The sequence below is a fragment of the Lichenostomus cassidix genome, chromosome 4A (assembly GCF_008360975.1).
Source record: "Lichenostomus cassidix isolate B80296 chromosome 4A, HeHo_3.0, whole genome shotgun sequence".
NCBI classification, from domain to species: Eukaryota; Metazoa; Chordata; class Aves; order Passeriformes; family Meliphagidae; genus Lichenostomus; species Lichenostomus cassidix.
The window spans coordinates 14,201,921-14,216,659 of NC_139485.1; the positions used below are offsets into that span (position 1 = coordinate 14,201,921).

The window sequence follows — 14,739 nt, forward strand, 5'->3', positions numbered from 1 at the left end:
GAATCACTCCCTGGGAGTGGGATCACCCTTCCCAATACAAATATTGCACATCCACCTACACACAGCTTACTGTTCTGTCCTAAAGTGCGTTTACTCCATGAAGAGGTTTTGGCTTTACAGCATCTTTTTCCCCACTCCAGAACACCTCCCCCTGCCGTGACTGCCCCATGAGCGAAGAGACCCAGCCAGGATGGAGAGCAACGTGTCCTCTGGGAACTGTTCCCACCCCCAGATGTCCTTCCAGTCCACTCTCTACGCCACCACCTACACCCTCATCTTCATCCCGGGGCTTCTGGCCAACAGTGCTGCCCTGTGGGTGCTGTGCCGCTTCATCAGCAGGAAGAGCAAAGCTGTCATCTTCATGATCAACCTGGCTGTGGCTGACCTGGCCCACGTCCTGTCGCTGCCTCTGCGGACTTACTACTACATCAACCACACCTGGCCCTTCGGGAGTTTCCTGTGCCAGGTCTGCTTCTACCTGAAGTACCTCAACATGTACGCCAGCATCTGCTTCCTGAGCTGCATCAGCATCCAGCGGTACCTGTTCCTGCTGCACCCCTTCAAGGCCAAGGGCTGGAAGCGCCGCTACGACGCTGCCATCAGCGCCCTGGTCTGGCTCCTGGTGGGGGCTGCCTGCCTGCCCCTCATCATCGTCAGGAGCCCAGCCCTGTCCAACTCCATCAACAGCTGCTTCTCGGACCTGGGCGTGAAGCAGCTCAGCCCTGGGGCTGCCATCGCGCTGGTGACGGTGGCCGAGCTGTTTGGCTTCGTTGTCCCCTTCGGCACCATCGCCTGGTGCACGTGGAGGATGTGGCATTCCCTGAGGGAAGGCCCCACGGCGCTGCAGGACGCCGGCGAGAAGCGCAAGGCCCTGAGGATGGTCCTCATGTGCGCCGCCGTCTTCTTCATCTGCTTCACCCCCTACCACATCAACTTCCCCTTCTTCATGATGGTGATCGAGAACATCATCCGGGACTGCGCTGTGCACTGGAGCGCCCTGCGCTTCCACCCCATCTCCCTGTGCCTGGCCAGCCTCAACTGCTGCCTGGACCCTGTCCTCTACTACTTCATGACCTCCGAGTTCCAGGCGCAGCTGCTGCGCCACGGCTGCGTGGCGCTGAGGGCTCGGCTGCCAGCCCGGAGGAGCAGTGCCTCCGGCACCGACACTGCCCACGACATCCGCGTCAGGAAGAGGAATCTCCCCCGCCTCAAGTTCTGGTCTCTCCCCAAGTTCTTTGGCCAAATCAACAGCATGGATATCCCCGCTGTGCCGCCCGATGAGCTGCTGCTGGAGTCCATCTCGTGAGCATCAGCCAGCCCTGGCTGTGCAGGCGCTTCTCAGAGCTGTGGTGGGGACTGCTCTGCTCTCCAAATATGGCTGGAGTTGTCCTTGTGTGTCCAGGACCTGATCCATAAGTTGTCATGCCAAAAGGTTTGCTGGTGGCGTTGTTGCTGCTGGGGACTGTTGCCTTCCATCTCCTCCAAAGCCATTGTTGCTGCCAGGAAGTTTCTCCTGTGCTGAACTGCAGTGGGTTCAGGCGCCTCAATTCAGGTGTTTCTGTGCTTCTGCATATTTGCCAGTTTTGGGAATCCTTCTGAACCCTGAGGTGTGAGCGAGTGGCTCAGCCTTGCCACAGCTCTAGGAGTTTTATCCCCATGGATACCTACAGCCACCATCACCTGGAGCATCCACCATGCTCACACCAGGCCAATTCATTATTTCCATAGAAACTGAACCTCTTTCCACCACAAAAATCCATCACCCAGATCCAATCCAGCCTCATCTGGACTGCAAGACTGTAACTGTACCAACATATACTGAGCAAAGAGTGTTAACCTCCATCACACCAGTGTTACAGGGAGGGTTCAAACAAACTGGACTCAGCTCAAGCTGCTGGAAAAGGCACCCAGAGCTGAGCAAAGAGATCCAGCTGGCTCCTGGGAGCTGCAGGAGCTCAGCTGGTTGTGGGGGGATGAATAGGGTGTTGGATGTGCCACAAGCACAGAGGGAGATGTGACCCTCCCAGATCACATTAACACAGAGATATGTTGTGAGCTGCAAAAACAGGGACTTGCTGTTGGTGTCTCTTGTGTTGTTTTTGGGGAGTCTTGTGTTATTTGTCATGTTGCTGACACCTGTGGTTGCAAATTAAGATGTTATCCAAACCTTCAGTTTTGCTTTGAACACCAGAAATCATCCCAGCCCTCACTGGGTACTGAGAAAATTTACAAAACTGACTTCAATACACCCTGAAAGCTTCAAACTCTGAGGAAATAAAATGATCCCAATGTGCATTTTAGCTTCAGGAGTATTATTTTAAGTGCTTGGAAATATTCTCATTATGCCCCACATCTGCTCTCAGAGCAGTGACACAATTTGGGGGGGGACACCCCAGTCTGGGGTTCAGAGAGGCCTCAAACAGTGGCCAGGGCAGGGTTTCTGAGGTTTTCTCCTCCCAGAAAACCCTCAGGGAATTCTATAAGTAAACGTAGGCAGAGAGGGGTTGATAGAAAACAGCTTTTCGCATGATTGGATGCACATTTCCACCCCGAGCAGTGTTTCTGGGAAGCACGGAATGGGTGGTGGTTTATCCACACAGTGCTGAAGCTGGATGGGGAGAGCAGATGGGAGATCCAGACAACCCGGAGCAATTTGCTTTGGTACTTAAAGTGTGCCAGAGACAGGCAGAAAACCCCGGGAACAGGCAGAAAAACACTGCCCTGGGGCTTATTCTGTCCCAAATCTCCTCCTCCTTTCATAAAAAAATATAAATAACAAAAGGCCATGTTTTCCTTGTTTGCTTGGGGGGGAAAAAAGAGCTTTCAGAGCTGGAAAAATGCTGTTTCAGATGGCCCAAACCCAGCAGCGTGCAGAGGCAAAACAGGAAACCCAAGAAAACCTCACTGATGCTGGGACTGGCTCCGGGCAGCTCCCACAGACAGCACAACCCACAGCACCAGGATCTGCACCAGGATTGTGGCTTTGCCCGGGTGTTTTGGGAATGGCACAACCCTGAGGAGCTGGGCTGGACATCCAGGTGGCTCTCAATGACCACAGACAGGTCATTTATGAGCCCTCCTGACCAGCAGCAAATCCTGGATTGTGGCTCTGACCTTACTGGCAGCACCAGCTCCAGGTTTCCCAGTAGCTCCAGTTCCCACTGGGACTTTGCCAGTTTGTTTGCACTTTGCTTTTCTGACATTTCGGCAGCTTCCCCCTTCCAAACAGAGGACAGGAAAAGAGAAAGCAAACCCAAAACTCTCACTGAGCTGTCACGTGGAGACTCAACAGCAAATGCTCCCTTCAGGCTATCCCTGCCTCAGGCACTGGAAATACAGCGGAAAAATCCCTTGCTGAGTTGGATGCTCTGGATAGCAAGGAATTTTCTGGGCTTTCTGTAAATCAATCCCTGAATGAACGTCCTTTTCCAGCACAGGCTGGTGCTTCCTGCCCTTCCAATGCCTGCCAGCCTCCTGTTTTATCAGCCATAGGATCATCATGGAATGGTTTGGGTTGGGAGGGACCTTAAAGCTCATCCCATTCCACCTCCTGCCATGGGCAGGGACACCTTCCACTATCCCAGGTTGCTCCAAGACTTGTCCAGCCTGGCCCTGGACACTTCCAGGGATCCAGGGGCAGCCACAGCTTCTCAGTGCCAGGGCCTCCCCACCCTCATAGGGAACAATTTTTTCCCAATATCCCATCCAACCTTACACTTACATATCCCTAAAATCATGCAGTCCTTGGGAGTATCCAGGCTGTCCTTTGCACGACACTTTCTAGGGCCCCACAGGGAGGGAGGGAAGCTACTTTTCTCCTCTCTAAAAATACCTTTATCCTCCCTCCATGACCTCATGCTTCCAGTCCAGCCCCAAAGTGACTTTGCCTCTGGAAAACCACTCAGCCTCTGTGGAGCCCTCACCACTGAGCCTCAGACTCCTCTCCTGATTTTTGGCACCACTGCTGGCAAGGAGCAGCTTCTCCACCCACCCACCTCGTGCTGGAGAGGGGAAATGCTGTCCCTGGCAAAGGAACAAACACCAACAACTCCAATCCTGAGCACAACTCCAACGCACTGAAAGAGAATTTTGCTGCTTCAAACCCAGCTGAGCCAGGGAGTGGTTGTCCAAGCCAGGGAGCCTTTTTCCAGACAGCCATGATTTCATCAGACTCTAATCCAATTTTTTATTTGTTTGCTCAGCCAGCAACACCCTGCAAAGCCCAGATCTCAAGGTGAGGTGGGACAGCCCCAGGTGTGTCCAGGACATGCTCCAGGGTCCTGTTCAGGGCACAGGGGAGAGGATTTGGGAATTCTGTGAGGATGCCATGGCAGCATTCAGCACTGGAAGGGTGCTCAGCATTCCAAGGAGCAGCCAAAGCCTCATCCCTGCACAGCCAGCACATCCTTCCCAGCAGGCGCTGCCACGCCATCGCTCAGCCCTGCTCCTTCAGCAGGGATTTTTTGGTTTTTAATGAAAATTCCCTGCTGCAGGCACACAGGGCAGGAAAATCCAGCAGTTTTTAGCCCTCAGCCTGGTGTCAGCAGCACGGCTGCACCCCTGGCTCCATGTGAGCCCTGCTGATGCCAGGAGCTGCATCCATGGACCTGTGCCTGCTCCTCCTTTCCAGACACACTCCCTTCCCCCGGGATGTGCCCAGCCGTGTGCAGAGCAGACAGACAACCTATTCCCAGGAATTATTTCTATTAAAGACAGGCAGTGCAGATCAGAAAGGCCTCAGCTGGTTCTCTCTGAGGAGCTCCTGCAAGGTCATGAAGCACAAGCTCAGATAAACTGAAATCTTCCAATTCTTATAAGATAAAAATGTCAGTAAAGATAAAAATATAAATAATACAAGAGAAAAATATAATTTTAAAATTTTATCTTATTCTGTTAAATATCTTTTTTATTTGTTGCCCAGCTCCAAGATCTCCTGATAGCCAGATTGACTGCTGTGGGAGTGGAAGTGGAGCAGAGAATCCATGGTGTGTTGGAGTGGGAAAAGAAAAGAAGTCCATCCCCAAGCCCATCTTTGATGATTCGTGGGACTGCCCTCAATGTTATTGTCCATTAAAGTCACTTCCAAACCATCCCACTCGATCCTTGTGGGAGGCAGGGAGGTGACAGGGTGACACAGGGAAATGCTTGTGGAGCAGGGGCAGAGCCTGGGGACCCCCAGGTGTCACACCACACCATTTTGGGGTGAGGGAGAGGAAATAAATGAGAGCACAGCAGAGGCAGCTGCTGGGAGGTGCTGGGAAAGTTTCACATCCCAGATCCTGCTGAAATTAGGGAAACACCCCAGGACTGACGTGAGCTGAGGCAGCATCCTCCACTGAGGGCTCAGTGAGAGCACAACACCAACGAGCCCCATTTAAACCCCAAACCCCAACCCCACCAAAAGCATCAGCCCAAAATCCAGCCCTGCACCACGGGGACAACTCTGAGGAGGAGATCCCACAGTGCTGAAAGCTTTGGCTCCCACATTAATTAAAGCCCATCAGCAGTTTTAAAATAAAGCTGGAAGCTTTAGCCAGCAGGAGCATCAGCTGCTGGAACAGGCAACAGCTGCATTTTTGGGAGATGTGATCCACAGAGCCTTAGAGAGGGGCTGGGCCACCACAGGGTGACAAAGGCTGTAAGAGACATTAATATGCTATAAACCACAATAAAAAGGAGTATAGAGAGCTACAAACCCCAAATTGGAATTTGAATTATTGGAATTGAAACTACTTACAAATTATTTACAAACTGGATTTTTTTACAAATAACTCAGTGATGCTTGAAAGAATTAGGTGGCACCAATACCTTGGTACCTGCTGCAGGTGTGTGATGCTGGGCTGGGGACAAGGCAGTGGGGACACCTCACTGCTGTGTGACCCTTCACAGAGCTGGAACCTTCTCCACAAGTCAAGGCACTATATATATATATATATATATATACATATATATATATATATATATATATATATATATATATATATATATATATATATATACATATATATATATGTATAAATGTATGCTGTTCTCCTGGGAAGGCGTGTAAGAAAAATGAACAAATGCAAATTTAAAAAGTTAAAAATCCCTTTAGAACTTCTCTGGAAATGGTTTTAAAAGCCCCTTTTTTCAAATTAACCAAAAAAATCGTTGCTCCCTCTTGATCTTAACAAGAATTCTCGTTGATGTTCCTGGAGCTGGAGTCCTCCGCTGGATAAGGAGGGAAGTGCTGCGTGTCAAGCTCAAAGCGCAGCCAGCTCTGCCCTCTGCCGATGGCCAGGGACCAGGGTGGCCCAGGGATGTGGCCGTGGGTGACACCACTTCATGGCATGTTTGTAAAAGAAGAACCCTTGGCTCTCACCCTGATTTGCTCCATGAGAGCTGTGGGAATCCCCTGAATAAGATAATGATGACCACGGAGAACTCGCTGCTTTTAGGGAGTCCAAACGTGCCCACAGTGAGCTTCAGGGAGATCCTAAAGCTCCCGAAAGCAGTGGGTGCAGGGAGTGCAGCACTGGGGTGAAAACACCCGGGAGAGAGGCAAGGAAAATAATGGTGAATCCTCTCATTCCCTCACCTCTGTGCCTGTCACAGAGGGGCTCTGTGAGGGGTCAAGCTGAGAGGTCAACCCCCCTAAAGCTACCTCTGGCAGCAGCAGCAGCGACTGGGGTGACACCAAGCTCAGCGACACCTCCCAAAGCACCCCGAGACCACGACAGCCACCAGAACACCCTGAGACCATCAGCACCTTCACAAACATCCCTAAACCTCAAAAAGAGAAGGAAAACAGATTACTCCAGGCAGTGTCCCAGGCAGTGACACCCCAAAGCAGCACCACAGGGGCTCTGGTGTGTCCTTCCTGCTCCCCACGGCGCAGCCGCTCCCCAGCACTTGCACTTTTGCTTTGCACAGCGAGGGAGGGAGGGACCTGCTGTGGGACCTGCTGGGGGACCTGCTGTGGGGACACACCGGGGCAGCCTCCAGGCCAGCAAAGGTAGGGCTGGAATTCCTCTATCCCAGTGACCTTCGGTTCAGGCTGGGGGGGTTATGTTCGGCTTTTTTTGGTTATTGCGATGAATATTTGGTGCGGCTCTGCCGGGAGTGCTGAGAGGGGATGGGACAGCCCAGGGAGAGCTGGGGGTCCTGCCCTCACCACGGACCTGGTATAACTCCCAGAGTAAATAGGGAGAAGCGAGGAGATGCAGAGGAAGCCCAGGAATAGGTAGGGAGCTCATAATTCATGTATTGAAGAGCTCCTGTGTGTGCCCATGGCGTGCTCTGAGCATCTGAGGGAGAGGAGGGGATGGCTGAAGCTAAAACACCCAGCCTTGAAGTTTCAAGCTGTGTTTTTTGCTGCTACCACTGTGTGAGCAGCTGAATTTAAGGATTTACACAGACTCCAGTGATTCTCAGCCTTTGCAAACCCAGCACTGCCTGGGATGGGACAGATCTGTAAGAGCCTCTGAGGCCACACAGCCACATCCCCCCTGCACAGGGATAACTGACCCAATTCTCTCTCCGCTCCACGTTTTCCTGGGTTTTTTCTCACTCTATCTGTCCCATGGATTTTCCCAAGTGGTACCACACTGATTCTCCATGGGCCCTTTTCTATTTAATTGCAAGAACCAGGCAGGAAGAAGACAGGGTTATCCCAGGACAGGGACACGGCTGTGCATCCCTAGGAGTTGTGTGCCGATGGTTTGGGGGGAAAACTCACAACTTTGGTGCCAGAAACATCTCCCAGGGACATCAGGGTGGGCTGGGAAGGGAGAAGGAGTGTGGGGGATTAGGCTGACACACAGCACTGCTGCTCTGGGTTATTTTCCTTCTTAGCCAGGATAAATATTAACAAAGGAGGACAAGAGCTTTTGCAAAGGATTAAGAGGCGAAAGCAGAGTATTTCACATGGCATCGAACCAGAGCATTTATTTTTTCCTGCATATTCTTGGAATTTAGTTAGCACAGCAAGGGGCAACATCACTCCTATGGAGAAAGATATAAATCCCCAATATCTACCAGGAAACTGCATCAAGGCAGAGAAGCCTCTTCCTCTCATTTGTTAAAAGAACAAAAACCCAACCCCATGCAACATTCAGGTTCTGGGTTTATCGATTCTATTTTCAGTTAATACCTTGTAAATTCTACTTCCTGCCAAAGCAGGACAGCAGCACTTCAGGTGAGCCAGAGAACAAAGTGGGCACTGGGAGAAGCTCAGGCCACCCCTGGCCAGCTGTCCCCTCCCCACAGAGCCCCTTTGGAGGGACAGAGCCACCCTCACCCCACCTCCGCTTGCACAGGAAACTGAATTTCCATTTGATGTTTCCCCTGTGCATGTTCTGCTTTTATTTTAGGCTGTGGAGGAGAAGGGAAAACACGAGAGAGGTGCCAGGCAGAGCCCAGCCCAGCTCCCCCAGGAGGGTAAGTGAGCAGGGGACAGCAGGGTGCTGCTGCTGGGCCCCTGGCACCCCTGGCACCCCTGGCACAGGTTTGATGTGTTCTTTAAACACATCCCCACCCTGAACATGGGGGGACTGAGCACCCCCAGCTCACCTGGGCCAGCAGCAGGAGGAGGGATCAGTGGAGGATCCATCCAGGCTGATCCTTCAGCTGGCTCTGGGGAGGAGCAGGAGGTGTTGGCAGATCCCAGAGGGTTCCAGGCAGCAGGAACAGCACCCAAAACCAGCCCAGCCAGGAGCTGCTTTCACAGCTTTTCCCACCCAGCAGGGTTTAAGAGCTGCTGTGGGGTAAAACCCCCAGGATCCACATTTGCCTGGACACCTCCCAGCACCTTCAGGCGAGGAGCCTGAGCTCTGCTGAGGTGATGAGCTCTGCTGAGGGTGTGGGGCAGAGCCACCCATGCCCAGTGAGAGGGGCTGCCCCACATCCCCAGCTCCTGCAGTGTTCTCCTGGAGCTCATGGATACACAGGTGCCCTCCACACATGGAAAATGCTTCAGCCAGGATGCAGCCAGCTCTGACAAGCTGATTTCAGGCTGGGTGCAGCTCTTACCTGCTGCTCTGACTCGTTAAGCACAAATCTTCATCCAGCGGCTGACTGGGGTGGTCCCCTTGGAAAAATCAGGGGGAAAGCTGTTCACGGGAAGAAGGAGCTTGTGCCTGTGGAAAGTCTCTCACCCACCCCCTCAAAGCTAGGGGAAGCGAGCACAGAGCATGCTAACCCAAATTTCCTCTTTCTGGAGATTTTTTTTAGCATCCTGCTGGCTTTCAGCTATCACACAGGGCTGAACTGTGTGATGTTGCTGCTCGGGATTTCCAGAGCGCCGTTTCTCACACTGCTGAGTTTTCACTCCCCCTCCCCAGCCCCGAGGGTGCCTCTAGCTGCCCTGGCTGAGCCCCCTCGCTGCTCCCCACCTTCAGCTGGCCTTGGGGACACCTCGGGGACAGGCAGAAAGTGCTGCAAGTGCTTCACCCTTGCCCCAGGGCCAGGCTGGAGGGAGCAGGGAATGGAGCTCCAGGGAAGTTGCTGTGCAGTGGGGATGGGGAAGGGCAGGAGTTGGGGAGCAGCAGGAAAAAATATGAAGTGCATGTGGGGAAGGGCTGGGGCTGCACCTTGTCCTTCTCCCTGTGTGTCCCATGGCTCAGAGGAGGAGGTAAGGTGGGATTTGCCACCTGGGAATGCAGCCAGAGGAAAAGGAGCATGATTGAGTCTTCCTGAGTGGGTGACAGGAGCCCAGCTACCAGGTGAGAGGAAAGACAAGCTAGTTTAAATTAATTTTAAAAAAATTATGAAAATGAAAAGATTATTAATTGTGACTTCTGAAGCATAACAGGATCATTTAATGACCCATTTTACTCCACTGGTTGGGTGAGATGCTCCCTCTCTAGAAGGAAGGAAGACATCACAGTCTCCTTGGTGAGAGAAAATACAAAAATAGCCACATTTCCTCTTGTAGCAGATTTTCTGTTTCCACCCAAAACTACTTCAAAGTTTCAGAGCCATCACATGAGCAAGTGTTGAGCATCATTAATAAATGTTCACATTTTTTACCTAAGCATTGGAAAAAACCCAGCAGGGACTGCAGCAGGATGTCATTTTACCTTTAAAATGAAAATTTCAAAAATTAAATTAAAAAAATTAGAACTTTTACATTAAGCAAATGTGCCTTTGGCATCTGGGTTTGTACCTACAAATTTTTCCCACGTTTGCCTACAGGATAATTCTTCATGTGGAAGCCAAAGACAAACCTGAGAGGGTTTGGGCAGAGATTTGACTTTCCTCTGGATTTATCAGATCTGTCTGAGGTTTTTGTGTCTGACACATTCAGATAACATCACCTGTTTGCCTTGCAAACAATTTAAAATAAAATCCACCTCCAGCCTCCTTAGTGCCATTCCTGGTATTACCAACAGCCCCAGATGTGCACCATGGGTAAGGAAAGGCTTAGAAAAAGCAGCTGTGATAAAGTCAAAATGGATCAAATGCAGGTAGCTCTGCAAAGGATGGGTTATGTTCTGTTTATAAAAGTGAAATCATAAAGTTTCTCCTGGTTTGGTGAAAGACACTGACCTGGCACTTGCACCCTGGGGCACAGTGGCTGCACAGGGACAAGGTTTCAGTGCCACATGTGTTACACAAGGAGCAGATTTCCTTCTGTCACCTGCAGCCAGGGAGGGTGGGAACCTGTGAGGGCTTTCCTGGGAAGGTCAGGGGAATGTTCCCCTCAGGAGGCTGTGGGAGGTGAGAGCATCCCCAGTGAGGGAGGAGGCAGGTCTGGTGCTCACCAGAGCATCTCAGCATTGACCACGTGCTTGGACACAGGAAAACCAACACCCCTGGCTTTGGAGCACAACATGAACACCATTTCTGTTTATTCCTTGGTGGGTTTGCACCTCCACTGGACAGGGCGTGGTGCTTGCTGGGCAGCAGAAGAGCTGACCACCACCAAAGCCACCTAGGTTTCTGCTGGAGAGATGCTCCAGCTCTTTCCAGCTCCCCCAGAACTCTTGCTCTGTTCCACCCCTGTCTCCCAACAATGCTCCAACTGCACCTTTCTGTCTTCCAGCTGCAGGGCCACGTTGCTGTCGAATTCCTGTGTTGAGAGAAGAGGCTGAAATGCCACCCAAAAGGTGACAGGGGCACAGCTGTGGTGAGGAGCTGCCCACTCGGGCACATGGCGATGCTTTTCCCTCTGTGGATCCCTCCTGCCCACCCTGCAGGTGAGCACAGCAAGCTCTGACCAAGAGCATGAGCAGAGCACAAGGGCAGGACTTGAATTAACTCCCCCCATGTCAAAACTTCCCTCGATGAGCTGCTGACTGGAGAATCCCACACGGATTCCAGGGCTGGACTGTTCCCTGTGGAGCCTGAGTCCCCCTGGCTGCAGGACAGGCGGGATGGACACGTTATGGTGCCAGGGCTGAGCACAGAGCTGGAGCACAACCATGACCAACAGCTCCAGCTGCCATGAGACAGACCTCAAGCCCTACTACGCCATCACCTACACCGTGATCCTGATCCCTGGGCTCATTGGGAACACCCTGGCCTTGTGGGTCTTCTATGGATACATGAAGGAGACTAAAAGGGCTGTGATATTTATGATCAATTTAGCCATTGCTGACTTATCACAGCTGCTGTCCTTGCCCCTGAGGATTTTTTACTACCTGACAGGCACCTGGGAGTTCGGGGGAGGTCTCTGCATGCTCTGCTTCTACCTGAAGTATGTCAATATGTACGCCAGCATCTACTTCTTGGTGTGCATCAGCGTCAGGAGGTACCTGTTCCTCATGCATCCCTTCAAATTCAGCGACTGCAGGCGCATCTGTGACATCTACATCAGCGTGGTAGGCTGGGTGGTGGTCTGTGTGGGCTGCCTGCCTTTCCCACTCCTCAGGCTGCACCAGGATAATACAAACACTTGTTTCGTGGATCTTCCCGTCAAGGAACTCGACCTCCCCACCTCCATCACGCTGATGACCCTAGGGGAGTTGGTGGGGTTCGTGACCCCCCTGCTCATCATCGTGTACTGCTCCTGGAAGACAATCCTATCCCTAAAAGAGAGTCACTCCGCTTCCCGGGACCTGGGCGAGAAGAAAAAGGCTTTAAAGATGATCCTCACCTGCGCCCTGGTGTTCCTGATTTGCTTTGTACCTTATCACATCAGCTTCCCGCTGGATTTCTTTGTGAAAACCAGGCAGATCCGGGCGGGCTGCCTGCAGATCTCGGTGTTCAACGCCGTGGCTTTGTGCCTCGCCAGCCTCAACTCCTGCGTGGATCCTGTCATCTACTACTTCACCACGGATGAGTTCCGGAGACGCTTCTCCAGGCAGGAGCTGCAGGACAGCATCCAGCTGCAGCACCTCGGCTACGGCAGGAAGCACTCCAGGGATGTGCTCAGGGAGGACACCATGGAATACTACAGCTGCCCTTCCCCAACAGCTGCCAGCATCTCCAATATTCATTAGAGTGTGGCCTTGGACACAGGTTTTTCCATGAGGATGCTGAGAACAACTCAAAACTTCTGCTTTCAGGGTGGGTTGGAATAAAGAAACAACCTTCCTCCTGAAAAACCCAAACCTGACCAAAAATGTGTTGATTTCATGCTTCAGTTGCAAATTTTCACTGAATATAAATAAGAGCAGTTCCATTCCTAAGCTGGGCAGCAGGAGGTCACAGGCCCATGGGAGAGGTGACACCGTGCCCCATTGTCACCTGTGGCATCACCCAGCCATGTCCTGGGCGTGCAAGAGGCAGCAAAGATGTTGGGGTCTTGCTGTGCAGAAAGAATTTGATCCTAAAAACTACTGTGTGCCACAATATTCTCTGTTTGTGAAGAACAACATAGTCCAGCAGAGACTGATTCTCCAGAGAGTTCCAAGAGTCTGCTCCACGCTGAGCACAGAGTGAGGAGCAGAAGGTGGTCCCAAAGGATTTCCTATTTAAAGAATAAATGAAGCCTCATTTTGGGGTGCAGCAAATGCCATCACTCCAAATCACACAGGCAGTGAAACTTCCACACACTATTTTTCTGCCATCAGTTGCCACTTCTGGATGGAAAGACAAGGTTTGGAGCTGTGCCTTGGATAAGTTTGAACCATGGGAATGTGCTTGGAGAGTATTTATTCAAGCCAGGTGTCCTCCAAGCCTTTCAGGTCCTCTTTTGACCAGAAATGGGGCAAATTATTTCCTTTTCACTGATAACTGACCCACAGCCATCACATCCACTCCTCATTAACAGCAGCAGGATTAAAACAGAGAATCCAAACCTTTCCAAAGTTTCCTGTAATGGGAACTCCGTGGAAGGACAGTCAAAGGTGCCACGGGAGATTTTTAAGAAAGGCTCAAACGTGGATGTGTTTTTAATAATATTTTCTTTAAATTCAACCCACAGAGACTTTGGCCTTGACCTTGGTATTTCATTTGCACCTTCTTGTAAAATGTTGTTTTTCTGTCAGCATTGGAAATGTTACATTTTGAAGCGTAATACTGTTGACAGTATTAGTTTTTATTTATGCAAATATTGTTTTATAATTTATATAAGGAAAATACACATTGTAGGAAAATTATGTGAAGCCCAGAGAGTGTCAGAACACAGGATTTTTTTTTTTTCTTTTTACAAGCTCTTTCATACAATAAAAGAAAACTCCACCACCTCTTTCCTACAGGAATCTGAGCCAATGCCTGATGGCTGAGCAAGCACTGATAATTCATGGAAACCACGAAGCACATTCACAGTGATGAAAAAAAATATTTATTTTTATAGTTCCTGTTGTATATAATAAAATAATCATTTCTAAAAACGTTTTTTAAATGTAATTTTTGGCTCCCTCTCCCCGCTGCATCACCAATACACACGAACATGTGGCAGTACCTGGATTTGATGCCTCTTGAGCACCTACAGAACATTTGAGATGCTTTTCCAAGATTATTTTAGCCTCTTTCTTGCACTGAGGAGAAGAACCAAGGGACATATTTCCCAGGACAATGGGAATTCCTCCAGTGCTGGAATCCAGCCCATCCCTGTCCTTTCTGGCCCCCATGGGAGGGCAGCAAGGTGGTCCTGTCCAACCCCCCAGAGTCACTTTTAGCTCCCGAGGGGAAAAAGCTGTTACATAAAGTGGTGTCAGAAGTTCAGAAATTGTTCAGTGAGAGAAACCTCAACCAGCTGAAGTTTTCCACCCAGCAAATCCCGTGGGTGCAGGCAGCACCTTCACAGCTATGGGGCTTATTCAAATTAATGATCTCTTTTTACAGGAAGTCGCTGCAATAGTCGGGGTTGGTGACACGAGATGAATTCAGGGGACACCTCCCTGCTCTCCCCCAGGCCACCTCTGCTCCAGGTGGGACCTGCTGGGGTCACACTGAGGTCTCCCCAGCCCTGGTGATGTTGCCACCAAGAACTGGAGAATTGAGATATTCCTTAGGTCACCAGGAGGTGGATTTTCATGCCATGGGTATTTTTGCCATGCCCCTGTATTTTTAGTGTCTCAGGATCCACGAGCTGGACTCAGTGATCCTTGTGAGTCCCTTCCAACTCGGAATGTTTTGTGGATCTCTAAAATGATCTGAATAATCTGCAGCACTGGAATGGGAATCTGAATGAGAATGTAACTGAGAACACAAAACCCCAACCTCCACACTAGCCCTTTATTCTGCAGGAAGGTTGCATCCCTCCCCCAGGGGTTGTTATCCCTGAGCAGCAAAGCACAGAGGGCTTTGTCAGTGCCCTCACCAGGCTGGCTCTGTGCTGAGGTGACAAGTGGCTTTTGGGCACAAAATCAG

General features: G+C 50.9%; 2 protein-coding genes and 1 long non-coding RNA gene across 6 annotated transcripts in view; 2 read left to right on the top strand and 1 right to left on the bottom strand.

Annotated features, from left to right (window-relative positions):
- The window catches only part of LOC146437552 (putative P2Y purinoceptor 10), a 5,589-nt gene extending 3,294 nt beyond the window's left edge, over positions 1–2,295 (top strand). The window contains exon 2 of the mRNA XM_085060654.1: positions 141–2,295. Coding sequence (XP_084916780.1) covers positions 191–1,306 — 1,116 coding nt within the window. The 5' untranslated portion in view covers positions 141–190 and the 3' untranslated portion in view covers positions 1,307–2,295. The remainder of the gene's footprint in view (positions 1–140) is intronic.
- LOC146437551 (uncharacterized) overlaps positions 1–9,147 on the bottom strand; it is a 16,581-nt gene extending 7,434 nt beyond the window's left edge. For both annotated transcript variants that reach the window (XR_014852275.1, XR_014852274.1), the window contains exon 1: positions 9,010–9,147. This is a non-coding gene — a long non-coding RNA (uncharacterized LOC146437551). The remainder of the gene's footprint in view (positions 1–9,009) is intronic.
- On the top strand, positions 6,882–13,757 carry GPR174 (G protein-coupled receptor 174). 3 transcript variants are annotated; one of them, XM_085060657.1, is made up of 3 exons: positions 6,882–6,994; positions 8,352–8,418; positions 11,024–13,757. In XM_085060657.1, the coding sequence occupies exon 3, from the start codon at positions 11,403–11,405 to the stop codon at positions 12,420–12,422; it is 1,020 nt and encodes a 339-aa protein (XP_084916783.1). In that variant the 5' UTR covers positions 6,882–6,994; positions 8,352–8,418; positions 11,024–11,402; the 3' UTR covers positions 12,423–13,757. The 3 variants fall into 3 exon arrangements, with proteins under 3 accessions (XP_084916783.1, XP_084916785.1, XP_084916784.1); XM_085060658.1 differs by lacking the exon at positions 6,882–6,994 and adding an exon at positions 7,005–8,176; XM_085060659.1 differs by lacking the exon at positions 8,352–8,418 and having other exon boundaries at positions 6,924–6,994.
- Positions 13,758–14,739: the final 982 nt, after the last annotated feature.